At 42.1% G+C, this 21163-nt stretch overlaps 1 protein-coding gene and 1 long non-coding RNA gene across 2 annotated transcripts in view; one reads left to right on the top strand and one right to left on the bottom strand.

Annotated features, from left to right (window-relative positions):
* Positions 1-21163, bottom strand: part of CUNH11orf16 (chromosome unknown C11orf16 homolog) — a 41261-nt gene that overhangs the window by 16818 nt on the left and 3280 nt on the right. The window contains exons 2-6 of the mRNA XM_056554376.1: positions 13440-13600; positions 9173-9335; positions 8850-9078; positions 6912-7592; positions 3673-3845 (exon numbers count right to left, since the gene is read on the bottom strand). Coding sequence (XP_056410351.1) covers positions 3673-3845; positions 6912-7592; positions 8850-9078; positions 9173-9335; positions 13440-13600 — 1407 coding nt within the window. The remainder of the gene's footprint in view (positions 1-3672; positions 3846-6911; positions 7593-8849; positions 9079-9172; positions 9336-13439; positions 13601-21163) is intronic.
* On the top strand, positions 3714-13868 carry LOC130343841 (uncharacterized). Its single transcript, XR_008882997.1, has 3 exons — positions 3714-3847; positions 9187-9344; positions 13667-13868. It is a non-coding gene; the product is annotated as an uncharacterized LOC130343841 (long non-coding RNA).

The following is a 21163-nucleotide window of genomic DNA, read 5'->3' as shown; positions in this document are numbered from 1 at the left end:
TCACCGCTGATCTCTAGTGATGGATAGGCTGTATTCTCAGTGATGTCACCGCTGATCTCTAGTGATGGATAGGATGTATTCTCAGTGATGTCACCGCTGATCTCTAGTGATGGATAGGATGTATTCTCAGTGATGTCACCGCTGATCTCTAGTGATGTCACCGCTGATCTCTAGTGAGGGATAGGCTGTATTTTCAGTGATGTCACCGCTGATCTCTAGTGATGGATAGGCTGTATTCTCAGTGATGTCACCGCTGATCTCTAGTGTTGAATAGGCTGTATTCTCAGTGATGTCACCGCTGATCTCTAGTGATGGATAGGCTGTATTCTCAGTGATGTCACCGCTGATCTCTAGTGATGGATAGGCTGTATTCTCAGTGATGTCACTGCTGATCTCTAGTGATGGATAGGCTGTATAATCAGTGATGTCACCGCTGATCTCTAGTGATGTCACCGCTGATCTCTAGTGATGGATAGGATGTATTCTCAGTGATGTCACCGCTGATCTCTAGTGATGGATAGGCTGTATTCTCAGTGATGTCACCGCTGATCTCTAGTGATGGATAGGCTGTATTCTCAGTGATGTCACCGCTGATCTCTAGTGATGGATAGGCTGTATTCTCAGTGATGTCACCGCTGATCTCTAGTGATGGATAGGATGTATTCTCAGTGATGTCACTGCTGATCTCTAGTGATGGATAGGCTGTATTCTCAGTGATGTCACCGCTGATCTCTAGTGATGGATAGGATGTATTCTCAGTGATGTCACCGCTGATCTCTAGTGATGGATAGGCTGTATTCTCAGTGATGTCACCGCTGATCTCTAGTGATGGATAGGATGTATTCTCAGTGATGTCACCGCTGATCTCTAGTGATGGATAGGCTGTATTCTCAGTGATGTCACCGCTGATCTCTAGTGATGGATAGGCTGTATTCTCAGTGATGTCACCGCTGATCTCTAGTGAAGGATAGGCTGTATTCTCAGTGATGTCACCGCTGATCTCTAGTGATGGATAGGCTGTATTCTCAGTGATGTCACCGCTGATCTCTAGTGATGGATAGGCTGTATTCTCAGTGATGTCACCGCTGATCTCTAGTGATGGATAGGATGTATTCTCAGTGATGTCACCGCTGATCTCTAGTGTTGGATAGGCTGTATTCTCAGTGATGTCACCGCTGATCTCTAGTGATGGATAGACTGTATTCTCAGTGATTTCACCGCTGATCTCTAGTGATGGATAGGATGTATTCTCAGTGATGTCACCGCTGATCTCTAGTGATGGATAGGATGTATTCTCAGTGATGTCACCGCTGATCTCTAGTGATGGATAGGATGTATTCTCAGTGATGTCACCGCTGATCTCTAGTGATGGATAGGCTGTATTCTCAGTGATGTCACCGCTGATCTCTAGTGATGGATAGGATGTATTCTCAGTGATGTCACCGCTGATCTCTAGTGATGGATAGGCTGTATTCTCAGTGATGTCACCGCTGATCTCTAGTGATGGATAGGATGTATTCTCAGTGATGTCACCGCTGATCTCTAGTGATGGATAGGCTGTATTCTCAGTGATGTCACTGCTGATCTCTAGTTATGGATAGGCTGTATTCTCAGTGATGTCACCGCTGATCTCTAGTGATGGATAGGCTGTATTCTCAGTGATGTCACCGCTGATCTCTAGTGATGGATAGGATGTATTCTCAGTGATGTCACCGCTGATCTCTAGTGATGGATAGGCTGTATTCTCAGTGATGTCACAGCTGATCTCTAGTGATGGTTAGGATGTATTCTCAGTGATGTCACCGCTGATCTCTAGTAATGGATAGGCTGTATTCTCAGTGATGTCACCGCTGATCTCTAGTGATGGATAGGCTGTATTCTCAGTGATGTCACCGCTTATCTCTAGTGATGGATAGGCTGTATAATCAGTGATGTCACCGCTGATCTCTAGTGATGGATAGGCTGTATTCTCAGTGATGTCACCGCTGATCTCTAGTGATGGATAGGCTGTATTCTCAGTGATGTCACCGCTGATCTCTAGTGATGGATAGGATGTATTCTCAGTGATGTCACCGCTTATCTCTAGTGATGGATAGGCTGTATAATCAGTGATGTCACCGCTGATCTCTAGTGATGGATAGGCTGTATAATCAGTGATGTCACCGCTGATCTCTAGTGATGGATAGGCTGTATTCTCAGTGATGTCACCGCTGATCTCTAGTGATGGATAGGCTGTATTCTCAGTGATGTCACCGCTGATCTTTAGTGATGGATAGGCTGTATTCTCTAGTGAGGTCACTGCTGATCTCTAGTGAGGTCACCGCTGATCTCTAGTGAGGTCGCCGCTGATCTCTAGTGAGGTCGCCGCTGATCTCTAGTGAGATCACCGCTGATCTCTAGTGAGGTCACCGCTGATCTCTAGTGATGTCACTGCTAATCTTTAGTGATGGATAGGCTGTATTCTCTAGTGAGGTCACTGCTGATCTCTAGTGAGGTCGCCGCTGATCTCTAGTGAGGTCGCCGCTGATCTCTAGTGAGGTTGCCGCTGATCTCTAGTGATGTCACCGCTGATCTTTAGTGATGGATAGGCTGTATTCTCTAGTGAGGTCACTGCTGATCTCTAGTGATGGATAGGCTGTATTCTCAGTGATGTCACCGCTGATCTCTAGTGATGGATAGGCTGTATTCTCAGTGATGTCACCGCTGATCTCTAGTGATGGATAGGATGTATTCTCAGTGATGTCACCGCTGATCTCTAGTGATGGATAGGCTGTATTCTCAGTGATGTCACCGCTGATCTCTAGTGATGGATAGGCTGTATTCTCAGTGATGTCACCGCTGATCTCTAGTGATGGATAGGATGTATTCTCAGTGATGTCACAGCTTATCTCTAGTGATGGATAGGCTGTATAATCAGTGATGTCACCGCTGATCTCTAGTGATGGATAGGCTGTATAATCAGTGATGTCACCGCTGATCTCTAGTGATGGATAGGCTGTATTCTCAGTGATGTCACCGCTGATCTCTAGTGATGGATAGGCTGTATTCTCAGTGATGTCACCGCTGATCTCTAGTGATGTCACTGCTGGTCTCTAGTGATGTCACTGCTGGTCTCTAGTGATGTCACCGCTGATCTTTAGTGATGGATAGGCTGTATTCTCTAGTGAGGTCACTGCTGATCTCTAGTGAGGTCACCGCTGATCTCTAGTGAGGTCGCCGCTGATCTCTAGTGAGGTCGCCGCTGATCTCTAGTGAGGTCACCGCTGATCTCTAGTGAGGTCACCGCTGATCTCTAGTGATGTCACTGCTGATCTTTAGTGATGGATAGGCTGTATTCTCTAGTGAGGTCACCGCTGATCTCTAGTGAGGTCGCCGCTGATCTCTAGTGAGGTCGCCGCTGATCTCTAGTGAGGTTGCCGCTGATCTCTAGTGATGTCACCGCTGATCTTTAGTGATGGATAGGCTGTATTCTCTAGTGAGGTCACTGCTGATCTCTAGTGAGGTCACTGCTGATCTCTAGTGAGGTCACGGCTGATCTCTAGTGAGGTCGCCGCTGATCTCTAGTGAGGTCGCCGCTGATCTCTATTGAGGTCGCCGCTGATCTCTAGTGAGGTCGCCGCTGATCTCTAGTGATGTCACCGCTGATCTCTAGTGATGTCATACTTTTCTTACCTTTCTGGTAGTGGTGTAATCCTGATGCACCAGGACGTCTTTCATCGTTAGGCGTCTGGACGGTGAACCTGCGATGGTGTCGAATAACGCGCTCTGATTGGACGACCTGAAGATATCGGACAGCGCAGCCTTTGGATCTGGAAATGACGCTTTCTTCTCTGATTTTATTATTCCTGTAAGAGACAAATTCATTCTAAATATTTATTTTGTCATTCTTAGGCTTAGTCGATCAGGGGCAAGACTACAACTCCCAGCATGCCCAGACAGCCAACGGCTGTCTGGGCATGCTGGGAGTTGTAGTTTTGCAACAGCTGAAGGCACCCTGGTTGGGAAAACACTAGGTTTAACACCTTTATCAATAAATGTAGGAAAATAATCATTTTCAAGATCTCCGCTTGCTGTCATGGAATGAAAACAGAGTATACTCGGGTTGTGTGTGGTTTTGCTGCTCAGTTCATTTGAAGTGAATGGAGCAAAGTTGTAATACCACACACAACCTGAGGACAGGGATGGCGCTGTTTTGAAAGAAAACAGTAATTTTTTATTTTTATTTTAGAGCGGTTGTCCCAAGGGGTACTACCATGGAATTTATTTTATTTATTTATTTAAATCAACTGGAGCCAGGAAGCTAAACAGATTTGTAAATTACTCCTATTAAAAAAAATCTTAATCCTTCCAGTACTTTTTAGGGATTGTATACCGCAGAGGAAATGCTTTTCTTTTTGGATTCCTCTGATGTCACGAGCACAGTGCTCTCTGCTGACCTCTGCTGTCCATTTTTGGAACTGTCCACAGCAGCATTTGTTTGCTATGGGGATTTTCTCCTGCTCTGGACAGTTCCTAAAATGGACAGCAGAGGTCAGCAGAGAGCACTGTGGTCGCGACAGAAGAGGAATCCAAAAAGAAAAGCATTTCCTCTGTACTATAGAGCCCCTAAAAAATACTGGAAGGATTAAGATTTTTTTAATAGAAGTAATTTACAAATCTGTTTAACTTTCTGGCACCAGTTAATAAAAAAAAAAAAGAAGTACCCCGATAGATGCTGGTGGCACTGTTTTTGAAAGAGATTAGCTCTTTTTATTTTATTTATTATTATACTATTTTTATATAATACATTTTGTTTTCTTATAAAAAATAGATATTTGTTGATACATTTTTTATGAGAAATAAAATGTATTTATTACTATTATATGATAAAAATAATATTAATTATAATAAAAAATAAACTAAAAAGAGAACTAATTTATTTCAGAAACAATGCCACAAGAGTTTATTTCCTTTTGAAGTGATTGGAGCCAAGTTGTAATACCACACACATCATGAGGACAGGGGTGGCACTGTTTGTGGAGGAAAATAGTTTTTTATTTTATTCTTTATTGTAATTAATTATTATTATTACTATTATATGTAATAGAAATAATAATAAGAAATAAATAAATTATTTTATTTCTCATAAATATAAATATATATATATAATTATTATTATTTATTTTTTATTATATAATTTTTTTTCATTATTTATATATATATATATATACACATATTCAGATGGCTAAATTACAGGAATAGTTAAAAATAAAATAAATAAAACATAAATTATATTTATAATTATTATTATTATTATTATATTTTTTTTAATTCATAGATGGAGAGATATATATATAAATTTTAAACTATCCCTGTTATTTTAGTATCTAAATGTGACCTTAGTCCCCATGATCAATGAAGCTGTCAGTTCGGGGGTCATCGTCAGCCAAGGCTTAGGGACGTTAAACGCTCATCTGAAGCTAGCGCAAGTAGTGCCTGTCTCTGATGATGGTTTGTTACAGTGGATCAGTGCAGGTAAAACCTACTCTGCTCAAAAAAATTAAGTGAACACAATGCCTGGGCATGCTCCTGATGAGGTGGAGGATGGTCTCCTGAGGGATGTCCTCCCAGACCTGGACTAAAGCATCCGCCAACTCCTGGACAGTCTGTGGTGGATGGAGCAAGACGTCCCAGATGTGCTCAATCGGATTCAGGGGAACGGTTGGCCGATCCATAGCATCAATGCCTTCCTCTTGTAGGAACTGCTGACACACTCCAGACACATGAGGTCTAGCATTGTCTTGTATTAGGAGGAACCCAACCGCACCAGCATATGGTCTCACAAGGGGTCTGAGGGTCTCATCTCAGTACCTAATGGCAGTCAGGATATCTCTGGCAAGCACATGGAGGGCTGTGCGGCCCCCAAAAGAAATGCCACCCCACACCATTACTGACCCACCGCCAAACCGCTCATGCTGGAGGATGGTGCAGGCAGCAGAACGTTCTCCACGGCGTCTCCAGACTGTCACGTCTGTCACATGTGCTCAGTGTGAACCTGCTTTCATCTGTGAAGAGCACAGGGCACCAGTGGTGAATTTGCCAATCTTGGTGTTCTCTGGCGAATGCCAAACGTCCTGCACGGTGTTGGGCTGTAAGCACAACCCCCACCTGTGGAGGTCGGGCCCTCATACCCCCCCCTCATGGAGTCTGTTTCTGACCGTGTGAGTGGACACATGAACATTTGTGTCCTGCTGGAGGTCATTTTGCAGGGCTCTGGCAGTGCTCCTCCTGCTCCTCCTTGCACAAAGGCGGAGGTAGCGGTCCTGCTGCTGGGTTGTTGCCCTCCTACGGCCTCCTCCACGTCTCCTGATGTACTGGCCTGTCTCCTGGTAGCGCCTCCATGCTCTGGACACTACGCTGACAGACACAACAAACCTTCTTGTCACAGCTCGCATTGATGTGCCATCCTGGATGAGCTGCACTACCTGAGCCACTTGTGTGGGTTGTAGACTCCGTCTCATGCTACCACTAGAGTGAAAGCACCGCCAGCATTCAAAAGTGACCAAAACATCAGCCAGGAAGTATAGGAACTGAGAAGTGGTCTGTGGTCACCACCTGCAGAACCACTCCTTTATTAGGGGGTGTCTTGGTAATTGCCTATAATTTCCACGTGTTGTCTGTTCCATGTGAAATTGATTGTCAATCAGTGTTCTTCCTGAGTGGACAGTGGGATCTCACACAAGTGTCAGTGACTTGGAGTTACATTGTGTTGGTTGTGTTCACTTTATTATTTTTGAGCAGTGTATAATTCAGTGAATGATCTGATTGACAGATTGTTTCCATTCACTGACAGCAAGGTGGCGTTTACATTTCTGCACAGATCTGAGGATATGTGGCCGTTCTTATTGGAGATGGTGGGTCACAGTCCGTACCTGGTTTTCGGTGGAAGGGCTCGGGTTGACCCCTCTTCCAGTATTTCCAGTCTGGCCGGTCCCTGGTGTCCATCTTTATCTTCTCCCACAGAGAGGAGTCGGTGTTGACGGCGCTGTCCACCATGGTGCTCTGCGTGGTCTTGGACAGGCAGGTGTCGTCATCATCATCATCACTCTCATCATCCAGGGATTCCTCTCCTTCAGTCTCCGATGACGAGGAGAAGCCACGCCCACTATGTCCGCCTCTCTCCTCCTTTATCCTCATGGATGAGCGGAAGTCCTCGCCCGCGTCCTTGTCGCGCTGGATGTAGACGGTGGTCCTGGGGGACAGTGGCCACCAGTTGTGGCACTTGGCGTTGTGGCAGCAGGTACATATAGAGCGGGTGGGGAAGTAGCAGCAGGAGCAGTGCTGGTGGGCGAAGTGCGGCCGGACGCAGCCATGTTTGTAGACGTGCTCGTCATGGCACGCGGGGATCGGCGCCGTGGCACAGCATTCCGTGACGATATACGTGGTGCCGCTCTGTGCCGTCTCCAGGCCGTACAGTCGGCTGCTGATCGGACGGTGGAGGGCATCTACAATCCGGTGGTAAACGGACGGTGAGACCCATACGGCCACCCGCAGCGGGACGCTTGACTTTTTGCCGTTCCAAAAACTGATGGTCAGCTCCTCGTCCTCTGTGGCTGCAAGACATAAAAACGGATTATTAAAATCGCACAATATTTTTCCGAGCAGGAGGCGGTAATTTTCTATTGGGGGGGGGATTTGTGTGTCTAGTTGTTAAAATTGCGCACACCAAATAAAATGTTGTGGAATGTTTAAAGTGTGCGCAAGAAGTGGAGGATTGGCGCAAGGAGGCGGACAACAGCGAACTTCACCTACATCACCTAGGGCACTGCTTACCTAGAGTGCCTCCAGCTGTTGCAAAACTACAACTCCCAGCATGCCTGAACAGCCTTCTGCTCTCAGGGCATGCTGGGAGTTGTAGTTTTCCAATAGCTGGAGGCTGTTTCTACTGGTTTGGGAATTTCTACTGGTCTTGGAATTAAAGGGGTACTCCAATGGAAAACATTTTTTTTTAATCAACTGATGCCAGAAAGTTAAACAGATTTGCAAATTACTTCTATATAAATCTTAAACCTTCCAGTACTTATCAGCTGCTGTATGCTCCAAAGGAAAGGCAAACCTCTCCTGCTTTGGACAGTTCCTGACCTGGACAGAGGTGTCGGCAGAGAGCACTGTGGTGAGACATAAAGGAAATTCAAACAGAAAAGAACTTCCCTGGAACATACAGCAGCTGATAAGTACTGGAAGGATTAAGATTTTTACAGAGAAGTAATTTACAAATCTGTTTAACTTTCTGGCATCAGTTGATTTAAAAAAAATTTTTTTTTTTTTTTTCAGTGGAGTACCCCTTTTAAGAAGTACCCCTTCCAAGAGTATAAAAACAGCTGCTTTCTTCCAGAAACAGCACCACCCTTATCCTCAGGTTGTGTGTGGTACTGCAGCTCAGTTCCATAGAAGTGCTGGGAGTTGTAGTTTTGCAACAGCTGAAGGTACCCTGGTTGGAAAACACTGATCTATATGTACAATGGCCTCTCGACTCTTTGTAGAATCTTTGTCAGAGGAGAGAAGGTCGGGGCAAGTGCCCTTCTGCAGAATTCATGTGCTAGTGTATGTGGGGTTGAAGAGTGCATTCTGGGAGTTGTAGTTTTGAAACAGCTGGAGGCACACAGGTTAGGAAACACTGATCGATGTGTATTATGACCTCTCTGACTGTGGATGTCAGAGGAGAGAAGGTCGGGCAAGTGCCCCCCTGCAGAATAAATGTACAAGTGTATGCAGCGATGGGGATTGCATGCTGGGAGTTGTAGTTTTGCAACAGCTGGAGGCACATTAAAAGAAGAGCATGCAGTATATGTAGAAATGAGGGTCTTTACCTCTCAGGGGGTCTCTGGTCTCCAGGCCTAGAATGACCGTCCCGGGCCCGTATCTCGTCAGCTGCAGTTCCCAGGGGGCTAACACGTTGTCCCCCGGTACGATGCAATGTCTCAGCGCCTCCTCGTGCTGGATGATGTCGCGTGTGTGTGTTTTCTGTAACATGGCGGGGAAACGCTCGGCCTGCACGCACGGTTTAGCGAATTCTATCAGAAACACTCCGGGCTCTTCCTGATGTGCGATATTTATAAAAAGTAAATAAAATTATTATATTAATATTATTATATGGAGATAATTATAATATACCGCCTCGTATGTTCCCTACCTCTTGTCTCACAGCACCGACGTAATAAAAGCCATCGGGGTCTCTTCGGGCCAGAACTGTTTCTCTTCTGATGATCGGGGTCAGACATGGAAATGTGGGGGACACCGTCATCTTCCTACACATCACACTGGTGTAATGGGGATAGTGACCGCTCAGTGAACATCTATAGAAGGTAAGAACAATTACTACTATATACTACTATAATACTGCCCCTATATACAAGAATATAACTACTATAATACTGCCTCCTATATACAAGAATATATCTACTATAATACTGCTCCTATATACAAGAATATAACTACTATAATACTGCTCCTATATACAAGAATATAACTACTATAATACTGCTCCTATATACAAGAATATAACTACTATAATACTGCTCCTATATACAAGAATATACCTACTATAATACTGCTCCTATATACAAGAATATAACTACTATAATACTGCTCCTATATACAAGAATATAACTACTATAATGCTGCTCCTATATACAAGAATATAACTACTATAATACTGCTCCTATATACAAGAATATAACTACTATAATACTGCTCCCTATATAAAAGAATATAACTACTATAATACTGCCCCCTATATACAAGAATATAACTACTATAATACTGCTCCTATATACAAGAATATAACTACTATAATACTGCTCCAATATACAAGAATATAACTACTATAATACTGCTCCTATATACAAGACTATAACTACTATAATACTGCCCCTATATACAGGAATATAACTACTATAATACTGCCCCCTATATACAAGAATATAACTACTATAATACTGCCCCTATATACAAGAATATAACTACTATAATACTGCTCCTATATACAAGAATATAACTACTATAACACTGCTCCTATATACAAGACTATAACTACTATAATACTGCTCCTATATACAAGAATATAACTACTATAATACTGCCCCTATATACAAGAATATAACTACTATAATACTGCTCCTATATACAAGAATATAACTACTATAATACTGCTCCTATATACAAGAATATAACTACTATAACACTGCTCCTATATACAAGACTATAACTACTATAATACTGCTCCTATATACAAGAATATAATTGCTATAATACTGCTCCTATATACAAGAATATAACTACTATAATACTGCTCCTATATACAAGAATATAACTACTATAATACTGCTCCTATATACAAGAATATATCTACCATAATACTGCTCCTATATACAAGGGTATAACTACTATAATACTGCCTCCTATATACAAGAATATAACTACTATAATACTGCTTCTATATACAAGAATATATCTACTATAATACTGCCTCCTATATACAAGAATATAACTACTATAATACTGCCTCCTATATACAAGTATATAACTACTATAATACTGCTCCTATATACAAGAATATATCTACCATAATACTGCTCCTATATACAAGGGTATAACTACTATAATACTGCTTCTATATACAAGAATATATCTACTATAATACTGCCTCCTATATACAAGAATATAACTACTATAATACTGCCTCCTATATACAAGAATATAACTACTATAATACTGCTCTTATATACAAGAATATAACTACTATAATACTGCTCCTATATACAAGAATATAACTACTATAATACTACCCCCTATATACAAGAATATAACTACTATATATAGAATAGTAGAATATAACTACTATAATACTGCTCCTATATACAAGAATATAACTACTATAATACTGCTCCTATATACACGAATATTACTACTATAATACTGCCCCTATATACAAGAATATAACTACTATAATACTGTTCCTATATACAAGAATATAACTACTATAATACTGCTCCTATATACAAGAATATAACTACTATAATACTGCTCCTATATACAAGAATATAACTACTATAATACTGCCCCCTATATACAAGAATATAACTACTATAATACTGCCCCCTATATACAAGAATATAACTACTATAATACTGCTCCTATATACAAGAATATAACTACTATAATACTGCTCCTATATATACAAGAATATGACTACTATAATACTGCCTCCTATATACAAGAATATAACTACCATAATACTGCTCCTATATACAAGAATATAACTACCATAATACTGCTCCTATATACAAGAATATAACTACTATAATACTGCCTCCTATATACAAGAATATAACTACTATAATACTGCCTCCTATATACAAGAATATAACTACTATAATACTTCCTCCTATATACAAGAATATAACTACTATAATACTGCTCCTATATACAAGAATATAACTACTATAATACTGCCTCCTATATACAAGAATATAACTACTATAATACTGCTCCTATATACAAGAATATAACTACTATAATACTGCCCCTATATACAAGAATATAACTACTATAATACTGCCTCCTATATACAAGAATATAACTACTATAATACTGCCTCCTATATACAAGAATATAACTACTATAATACTGCCTCCTATATACAAGAATATAACTACTATAATACTGCCTCCTATAGACAAGAATATAACTACTATAATACTGTCTCCTATAGACAAGAATATAACTTCTATAATACTGCCCCTATATACAAGAATATAACTACTATAATACTGCTCCTATATACAAGAGTATAACTACTATAATACTGCCCCCTATATACAAGAATATAACTACTATAATACTGCTCCCTATATACAAGAATATAACTACTATAATACTGCTCCTATATACAAGAATATAACTACTATAATACTGCTCCTATATACAAGAATATAACTACTATAATACTGCCTCCTATATACAAGAATATAACTACTATAATACTGCTCCTATATACAAGAATATAACTACTATAATACTGCCCCTATAGACAAGAATATAACTACTATAATACTGCTCCTATATACAAGAGTATAACTACTATAATACTGCCCCCTATATACAAGAATATAACTACTATAATACTGCTCCCTATATACAAGAATATAACTACTATAATACTTCTCCTATATACAAGAATATAACTACTATAATACTGCTCCCTATATACAAGAATATAACTACTATAATACTGCCTCCTATGTACATACTGCTCCTATATACAAGAATATAACTACTATAATACTGCTCCCTATATACAAGAATATAACTACTATAATACTGCCTCCTATGTACAAGAATATAACTACTATAATACTGCTCCTATGTACAAGAATATAACTACTATAATACTGCTCCTATATACAAGAATATAACTACTATAATACTGCCGCTATGTACAAGAATATAACTACTATAATACTGCCTCCTATATACAAGAATATAAATACTATAATACTGTCTTCTATATACAAGAATATAACTACTATAATACTGCTCCTATGTACAAGAATATAACTACTATAATACTGCCCCCTATATACAAGAATATAACTACTATAATACTGCCTCCTATGTACAAGAATATAACTACTATAATACTGCTCCTATATACAAGAATATAACTACTATAATACTGCTCCTATATACAAGAATATAACTACTATAATACTGCTCCTATATACAAGAATATAACTACTATAATACTGCTCCCTATATACAAGAATATAACTACTATAATACTGCCTCCTATGTACAAGAATATAACTACTATAATACTGCCCCCTATATACAAGAATATAACTACTATAATACTGCTCCCTATATACAAGAATATAAGTACTATAATACTGCTCCTATATACAAGAATATAACTACTATAATACTGCCTCCTATATACAAGAATGTAACTACTATAATACTGCCCCTATATACAAGAATATAACTACTATAATACTGCCTCCTATATACAAGAATTTACTACATCCCTTTCCCTTATCCCCTTACATCCTTCCCTTCAATCCCCTGGTTGGACTTGATGGACGTATGTCTTTTTTCAACCATACTAACTATGTAACTATGTAACTATGTAACTATACTATAATACTGCCCCCTATATACAAGAATATAACTACTATAATACTGCCCCCTATATACAAGAATATAAGTACTATAATACTGCTCCTATATACAAGAATATAACTACTATAATACTGCTCCTATATACAAGAATATAACTACTATAATACTGCTCCCTATATACAAGAATATAAGTACTATAATACTGCCTCCTATGTACAAGAATATAACTACTATAATACTGCCCCCTATAATGCCCCCTATATTAGTTTGGTACATACCGGTGGTGGATGCCATGATGGGCGGTTACACAGGTGTGTTGTGTGGCGGTACAGCTGCACAGTGGCTCCTGATGTGGCACTATGCTGTAGCAGGGCGGTGTGCTCAGGGGGGCGGTGCAGTACTTGTGGTCCATGCACAGTGAGGTCACATACGGGTCCATCTGTAGGTATCAGCAGGATGTTATTTTGGTGTCTGATACATTTATTGTTGATTATGATAATTACAGCTTGAAAAGTAACAAATCCTCAGATCAGGCAGCAGGTGGCGCCATGTGACGGGTCAGCACCATGTGACGGGTCAGCACCATGTGACGGGTCAGCACCATGTGACGGGTCAGCACCATGTGATGGCTGTAATTGTAACATCCTAATGACATTTAATCCTCTGTGTAATGAATGGGGGCTTCCAATCCCTCCTGTAGATATTAATATTTTACCTGGTATGGCGGTGAGCTCAGCACTGTACATATATATACTGTACCTGGTATGGCGGTGAGCTCAGCACTGTACATATATATACTGTACCTGGTATGGCGGTGAGCTCAGCACTGTACATATATATACTGTACCTGGTATGGCGGTGAGCTCAGCACTGTACATATATATACTGTACCTGGTATGGCTGTGAGCTCAGCACTGTACATATATATACTGTACCTGGTATGGCGGTGAGCTCAGCACTGTACATATATATACTGTACCTGGTATGGCGGTGAGCTCAGCACTGTACATATATATACTGTACCTGGTATGGCGGTGAGCTCAGCACTGTACATATATATACTGTACCTGGTATGGTGGTGAGCTCGGCGCTGTACATATATATACTGTACCTGGTATGGCAGTGAGCTCAGCACTGTACATATATATATACTGTACCTGGTATGGCGGTGAGCTCAGCACTGTACATATATATACTGTACCTGGTATGGCTGTGAGCTCAGCACTGTACATATATATACTGTACCTGGTATGGCGGTGAGCTCAGCACTGTATATATATATACTGTACCTGGTATGGCGGTGAGCTCAGCACTGTACATATATATACTGTACCTGGTATGGCGGTGAGCTCAGCACTGTACATATATATACTGTACCTGGTATGGCGGTGAGCTCAGCACTGTACATATATATACTGTACCTGGTATGGCGGTGAGCTCAGCACTGTACATATATATACTGTACCTGGTATGGTGGTGAGCTCAGCACTGTACATATATATACTGTACCTGGTATGGCGGTGAGCTCAGCACTGTACATATATATACTGTACCTGGTATGGCGGTGAGCTCAGCACTGTACATATATATATACTGTACCTGGTATGGTGGTGAGCTCGGCGCTGTACATATATATACTGTACCTGGTATGGCAGTGAGCTCAGCACTGTACATATATATATACTGTACCTGGTATGGCGGTGAGCTCAGCACTGTACATATATATACTGTACCTGGTATGGCGGTGAGCTCAGCGCTGTACATATATATACTGTACCTGGTATGGCGGTGAGCTCAGCGCTGTACATATATATACTGTACCTGGTATGGCGGTGAGCTCAGCACTGTACATATATATACTGTACCTGGTATGGCGGTGAGCTCAGCGCTGTACATATATATACTGTACCTGGTATGGCGGTGAGCTCAGCACTGTACATATATATATACTGTACCTGGTATGGCGGTGAGCTCAGCACTGTACATATATATATACTGTACCTGGTATGGCGGTGAGCTCAGCACTGTACATATATATATACTGTACCTGGTATGGCGGTGAGCTCAGCACTGTACATATATATACTGTACCTGGTATGGCGGTGAGCTCAGCGCTGTACATATATATACTGTACCTGGTATGGCGGTGAGCTCAGCACTGTACATATATATATACTGTACCTGGTATGGCGGTGAGCTCAGCACTGTACATATATATACTGTACCTGGTATGGCGGTGAGCTCAGCACTGTACATATATATACTGTACCTGGTATGGCGGTGAGCTCAGCGCTGTACATATATATACTGTACCTGGTATGGTGGTGAGCTCAGCACTGTACATATATATACTGTACCTGGTATGGTGGTGAGCTCAGCACTGTACATATATATACTGTACCTGGTATGGCGGTGAGCTCAGCACTGTACATATATATACTGTACCTGGTATGGTGGTGAGCTCAGCACTGTACATATATATACTGTACCTGGTATGGTGGTGAGCTCAGCACTGTACATATATATACTGTACCTGGTATGGTGGTGAGCTCAGCACTGTACATATATATACTGTACCTGGTATGGCGGTGAGCTCAGCACTGTACATATATATACTGTACCTGGTATGGTGGTGAGCTCAGCACTGTACATATATATACTGTACCTGGTATGGCGGTGAGCTCAGCACTGTACATATATATACTGTACCTGGTATGGTGGTGAGCTCAGCACTGTACATATATATACTGTACCTGGTATGGCGGTGAGCTCAGCGCTGTACATATATATACTGTACCTGGTATGGCGGTGAGCTCAGCACTGTACATATATATACTGTACCTAGTATGGTGGTGAGCTCAGCGCTGTACATATATATACTGTACCTGGTATGGCGGTGAGCTCAGCACTGTACATATATATATACTGTACCTGGTATGGCGGTGAGCTCAGCACTGTACATATATATACTGTACCTGGTATGGCGGTGAGCTCAGCACTGTACATATATATACTGTACCTGGTATGGCGGTGAGCTCAGCACTGTACATATATATATACTGTACCTGGTATGGCGGTGAGCTCAGCACTGTACATATATATATACTGTACCTGGTATGGCGGTGAGCTCAGCGCTGTACATATATATACTGTACCTGGTATGGCGGTGAGCTGAGTGCTGTACATATATATACTGTACCTGGTATGGCGGTGAGCTCTGCACTGTACATATATATACTGTACCTGGTATGGCGGTGAGCTCAGCACTGTACATATATATACTGTACCTGGTATGGCGGTGAGCTCAGCACTGTACATATATATACTGTACCTGGTATGGCGGTGAGCTCAGCACTGTACATATATATACTGTACCTGGTATGGCGGTGAGCTCAGCGCTGTACATATATATACTGTACCTGGTATGGCGGTGAGCTCAGCGCTGTACATATATATATACTGTACCTGGTATGGCGGTGAGCTCAGCACTGTACATATATATACTGTACCTGGTATGGCGGTGAGCTCAGCACTGTACATATATATACTGTACCTGGTATGGCGGTGAGCTCAGCACTGTACATATATATACTGTACCAGGTATGGCGGTGAGCTCAGCGCTGTACATATATATACTGTACCTGGTATGGCGGTGAGCTCAGCACTGTACATATATATATACTGTACCTGGTATGGCGGTGAGCTCAGCACTGTACATATATATACTGTACCTGGTATGGCGGTGAGCTCAGCACTGTACATATATATACTGTACCTGGTATGGCGGTGAGCTCAGCACTGTACATATATATATACTGTACCTGGTATGGCGGTGAGCTCAGCACTGTACATATATATACTGTACCTGGTATGGCGGTGAGCTCAGCACTGTACATATATATACTGTACCTGGTATGGCGGTGAGCTCAGCACTGTACATATATATACTGTACCTGGTATGGCGGTGAGCTCAGCGCTGTACATATATATACTGTACCTGGTATGGCGGTGAGCTCAGCACTGTACATATATATATACTGTACCTGGTATGGCGGTGAGCTCAGCACTGTACATATATATACTGTACCTGGTATGGCGGTGAGCTCAGCACTGTACATATATATACTGTACCTGGTATGGCGGTGAGCTCAGCACTGTACATATATATATACTGTACCTGGTATGGCGGTGAGCTCAGCACTGTACATATATATACTGTACCTGGTATGGCGGTGAGCTCAGCACTGTACATATATATACTGTACCTGGTATGGCAGTGAGCTCAGCACTGTACATATATATACTGTACCTGGTATGGCGGTGAGCTCAGCACTGTACATATATATACTGTACCTGGTATGGCGGTGAGCCCGGCGCTGTATACATATATATATACTGTACCTGGTATGGCGGTGAGCTCAGCACTGTACATATATATATACTGTACCTGGTATGGCGGTGAGCTCAGCACTGTACATATATATACTGTACCTGGTATGGCGGTGAGCTCAGCGCTGTACATATATATACTGTACCTGGTATGGCGGTGAGCTCAGTGCTGTACATATATATACTGTACCTGGTATGGCGGTGAGCTCAGTGCTGTACATATATATACTGTACCTGGTATGGCGGTGAGCTCAGCACTGTACATATATATACTGTACCTGGTATGGCGGTGAGCTCAGCACTGTATATATATATACTGTACCTGGTATGGCGGTGAGCTCAGCACTGTACATATATATACTGTACCTGGTATGGCGGTGAGCTCAGCACTGTACATATATATACTGTACCTGGTATGGCGGTGAGCTCAGCACTGTACATATATATACTGTACCTGGTATGGCGGTGAGCTCAGCGCTGTACATATATATACTGTACCTGGTATGGCGGTGAGCTCAGCACTGTACATATATATATACTGTACCTGGTATGGCGGTGAGCTCAGCACTGTACATATATATACTGTACCTGGTATGGCGGTGAGCTCAGCACTGTACATATATATACTGTACCTGGTATGGCGGTGAGCCCGGCGCTGTATACATATATATACTGTACCTGGTATGGTGGTGAGCTCGGCGCTGTACATATATATACTGTACCTGGTATGGCGGTGAGCTCAGCACTGTACATATATATACTGTACCTGGTATGGCGGTGAGCTCAGCACTGTACATATATATACTGTACCTGGTATGGCGGTGAGCCCGGCGCTGTATACATATATATATACTGTACCTGGTATGGCGGTGAGCTCAGCACTGTACATATATATACTGTACCTGGTATGGCGGTGAGCCCGGCGCTGTACATATATATACTGTACCTGGTATGGTGGTGAGCTCAGCACTGTATATATATACTGTACCTGGTATGGCGGTGAGCTCAGCACTGTATACATATATATATACTGTACCTGGTATGGCGGTGAGCCCGGCGCTGTATACATATATATACTGTACCTGGTATGGCGGTGAGCCCGGCGCTGTATACATATATATACTGTACCTGGTATGGCGGTGAGCTCAGCGCTGTATACATATATATACTGTACCTGGTATGGCGGTGAGCTCAGCACTGTACATATATATACTGTACCTGGTATGGCGGTGAGCTCAGTGCTGTACATATATATACTGTACCTGGTATGGCGGTGAGCCCGGCGCTGTATACATATATATACTGTACCTGGTATGGCGGTGAGCCCGGCGCTGTATACATATATATACTGTACCTGGTATGGCGGTGAGCCCGGCGCTGTATACATATATATACTGTACCTGGTATGGCGGTGAGCCCGGCGCTGTATACATATATATATACTGTACCTGGTATGGCGGTGAGCCCGGCGCTGTATACATATACTGTACCTGGTATGGCGGTGAGCTCAGCACTGTACATATATATACTGTACCTGGTATGGCGGTGAGCTCAGCACTGTATACATATATATACTGTACCTGGTATGGTGGTGAGCTCAGCACTGTACATATATATACTGTACCTGGTATGGCGGTGAGCTCAGCACTGTACATATATATACTGTACCTGGTATGGTGGTGAGCTCAGCACTGTACATATATATACTGTACCTGGTATGGCGGTGAGCTCAGCGCTGTACATATATATACTGTACCTGGTATGGCGGTGAGCTCAGCACTGTACATATATATACTGTACCTGGTATGGCGGTGAGCTCAGCGCTGTACATATATATACTGTACCTGGTATGGCGGTGAGCTCAGTGCTGTACATATATATACTGTACCTGGTATGGCGGTGAGCTCAGCACTGTACATATATATACTGTACCTGGTATGGCGGTGAGCTCAGCACTGTACATATATATACTGTACCTGGTATGGCGGTGAGCTCAGCACTGTACATATATATACTGTACCTGGTATGGCGGTGAGCTCAGCACTGTACATATATATACTGTACCTGGTATGGCGGTGAGCTCAGCACTGTACATATATATATACTGTACCTGGTATGGCGGTGAGCTCAGCACTGTACATATATATACTGTACCTGGTATGGTGGTGAGCTCAGCACTGTACATATATATACTGTACCTGGTATGGCGGTGAGCTCAGCACTGTACATATATATACTGTACCTGGTATGGCGGTGAGCCCGGCGCTGTATACATATATATACTGTACCTGGTATGGCGGTGAGCTCAGCACTGTACATATATATACTGTACCTGGTATGGCGGTGAGCTCAGCGCTGTACATATATATACTGTACCTGGTATGGCGGTGAGCTCAGCACTGTACATATATATATACTGTACCTGGTATGGCGGTGAGCTCAGCACTGTACATATATATACTGTACCTGGTATGGCGGTGAGCTCAGCACTGTACATATATATACTGTACCTGGTATGGCGGTGAGCTCAGCACTGTACATATATATATACTGTACCTGGTATGGCGGTGAGCTCAGCACTGTACATATATATACTGTACCTGGTATGGCGGTGAGCTCAGCACTGTACATATATATACTGTACCTGGTATGGCGGTGAGCTCAGCGCTGTACATATATATACTGTACCTGGTATGGCGGTGAGCCCGGCGCTGTATACATATATATATACTGTACCTGGTATGGTGGTGAGCTCAGCACTGTACATATATATACTGTACCTGGTATGGCGGTGAGCTCAGCACTGTACATATATATATACGGTACCTGGTATGGCGGTGAGCTCAGCACTGTACATATATATATACTGTACCTGGTATGGCGGTGAGCTCAGCACTGTACATATATATACTGTACCTGGTATGGCGGTGAGCTCAGCACTGTACATATATATACTGTACCTGGTATGGTGGTGAGCTCAGCACTGTACATATATATACTGTACCTGGTATGGCGGTGAGCTCAGCACTGTACATATATATATACTGTACCTGGTATGGCGGTGAGCTCAGCACTGTACATATATATATACTGTACCTGGTATGGCGGTGAGCTCAGCACTGTACATATATATACTGTACCTGGTATGGCGGTGAGCTCAGCACTGTACATATATATATACTGTACCTGGTATGGCGGTGAGCTCAGCACTGTACATATATATACTGTACCTGGTATGGCGGTGAGCTCAGCACTGTACATATATATACTGTACCTGGTATGGCGGTGAGCTCAGCACTGTACATATATATACTGTACCTGGTATGGCGGTGAGCCCGGCGCTGTATACATATATATATACTGTACCTGGTATGGTGGTGAGCTCAGCACTGTACATATATATACTGTACCTGGTATGGCAGTGAGCTCAGCACTGTACATATATATATACTGTACCTGGTATGGTGGTGAGCTCAGCACTGTACATATATATACTGTACCTGGTATGGCGGTGAGCTCAGCACTGTACATATATATATACTGTACCTGGTATGGCGGTGAGCTCAGCACTGTACATATATATATACTGTACCTGGTATGGCGGTGAGCTCAG

The sequence above is a fragment of the Hyla sarda genome, unplaced genomic scaffold (genome assembly GCF_029499605.1).
Source record: "Hyla sarda isolate aHylSar1 unplaced genomic scaffold, aHylSar1.hap1 scaffold_69, whole genome shotgun sequence".
In the NCBI taxonomy this organism is placed as follows: domain Eukaryota; kingdom Metazoa; phylum Chordata; class Amphibia; order Anura; family Hylidae; genus Hyla; species Hyla sarda.
The sequence above is the reverse complement of the archived record's forward strand: the minus strand, read 5'-3'. Positions and strand labels throughout refer to the sequence as shown.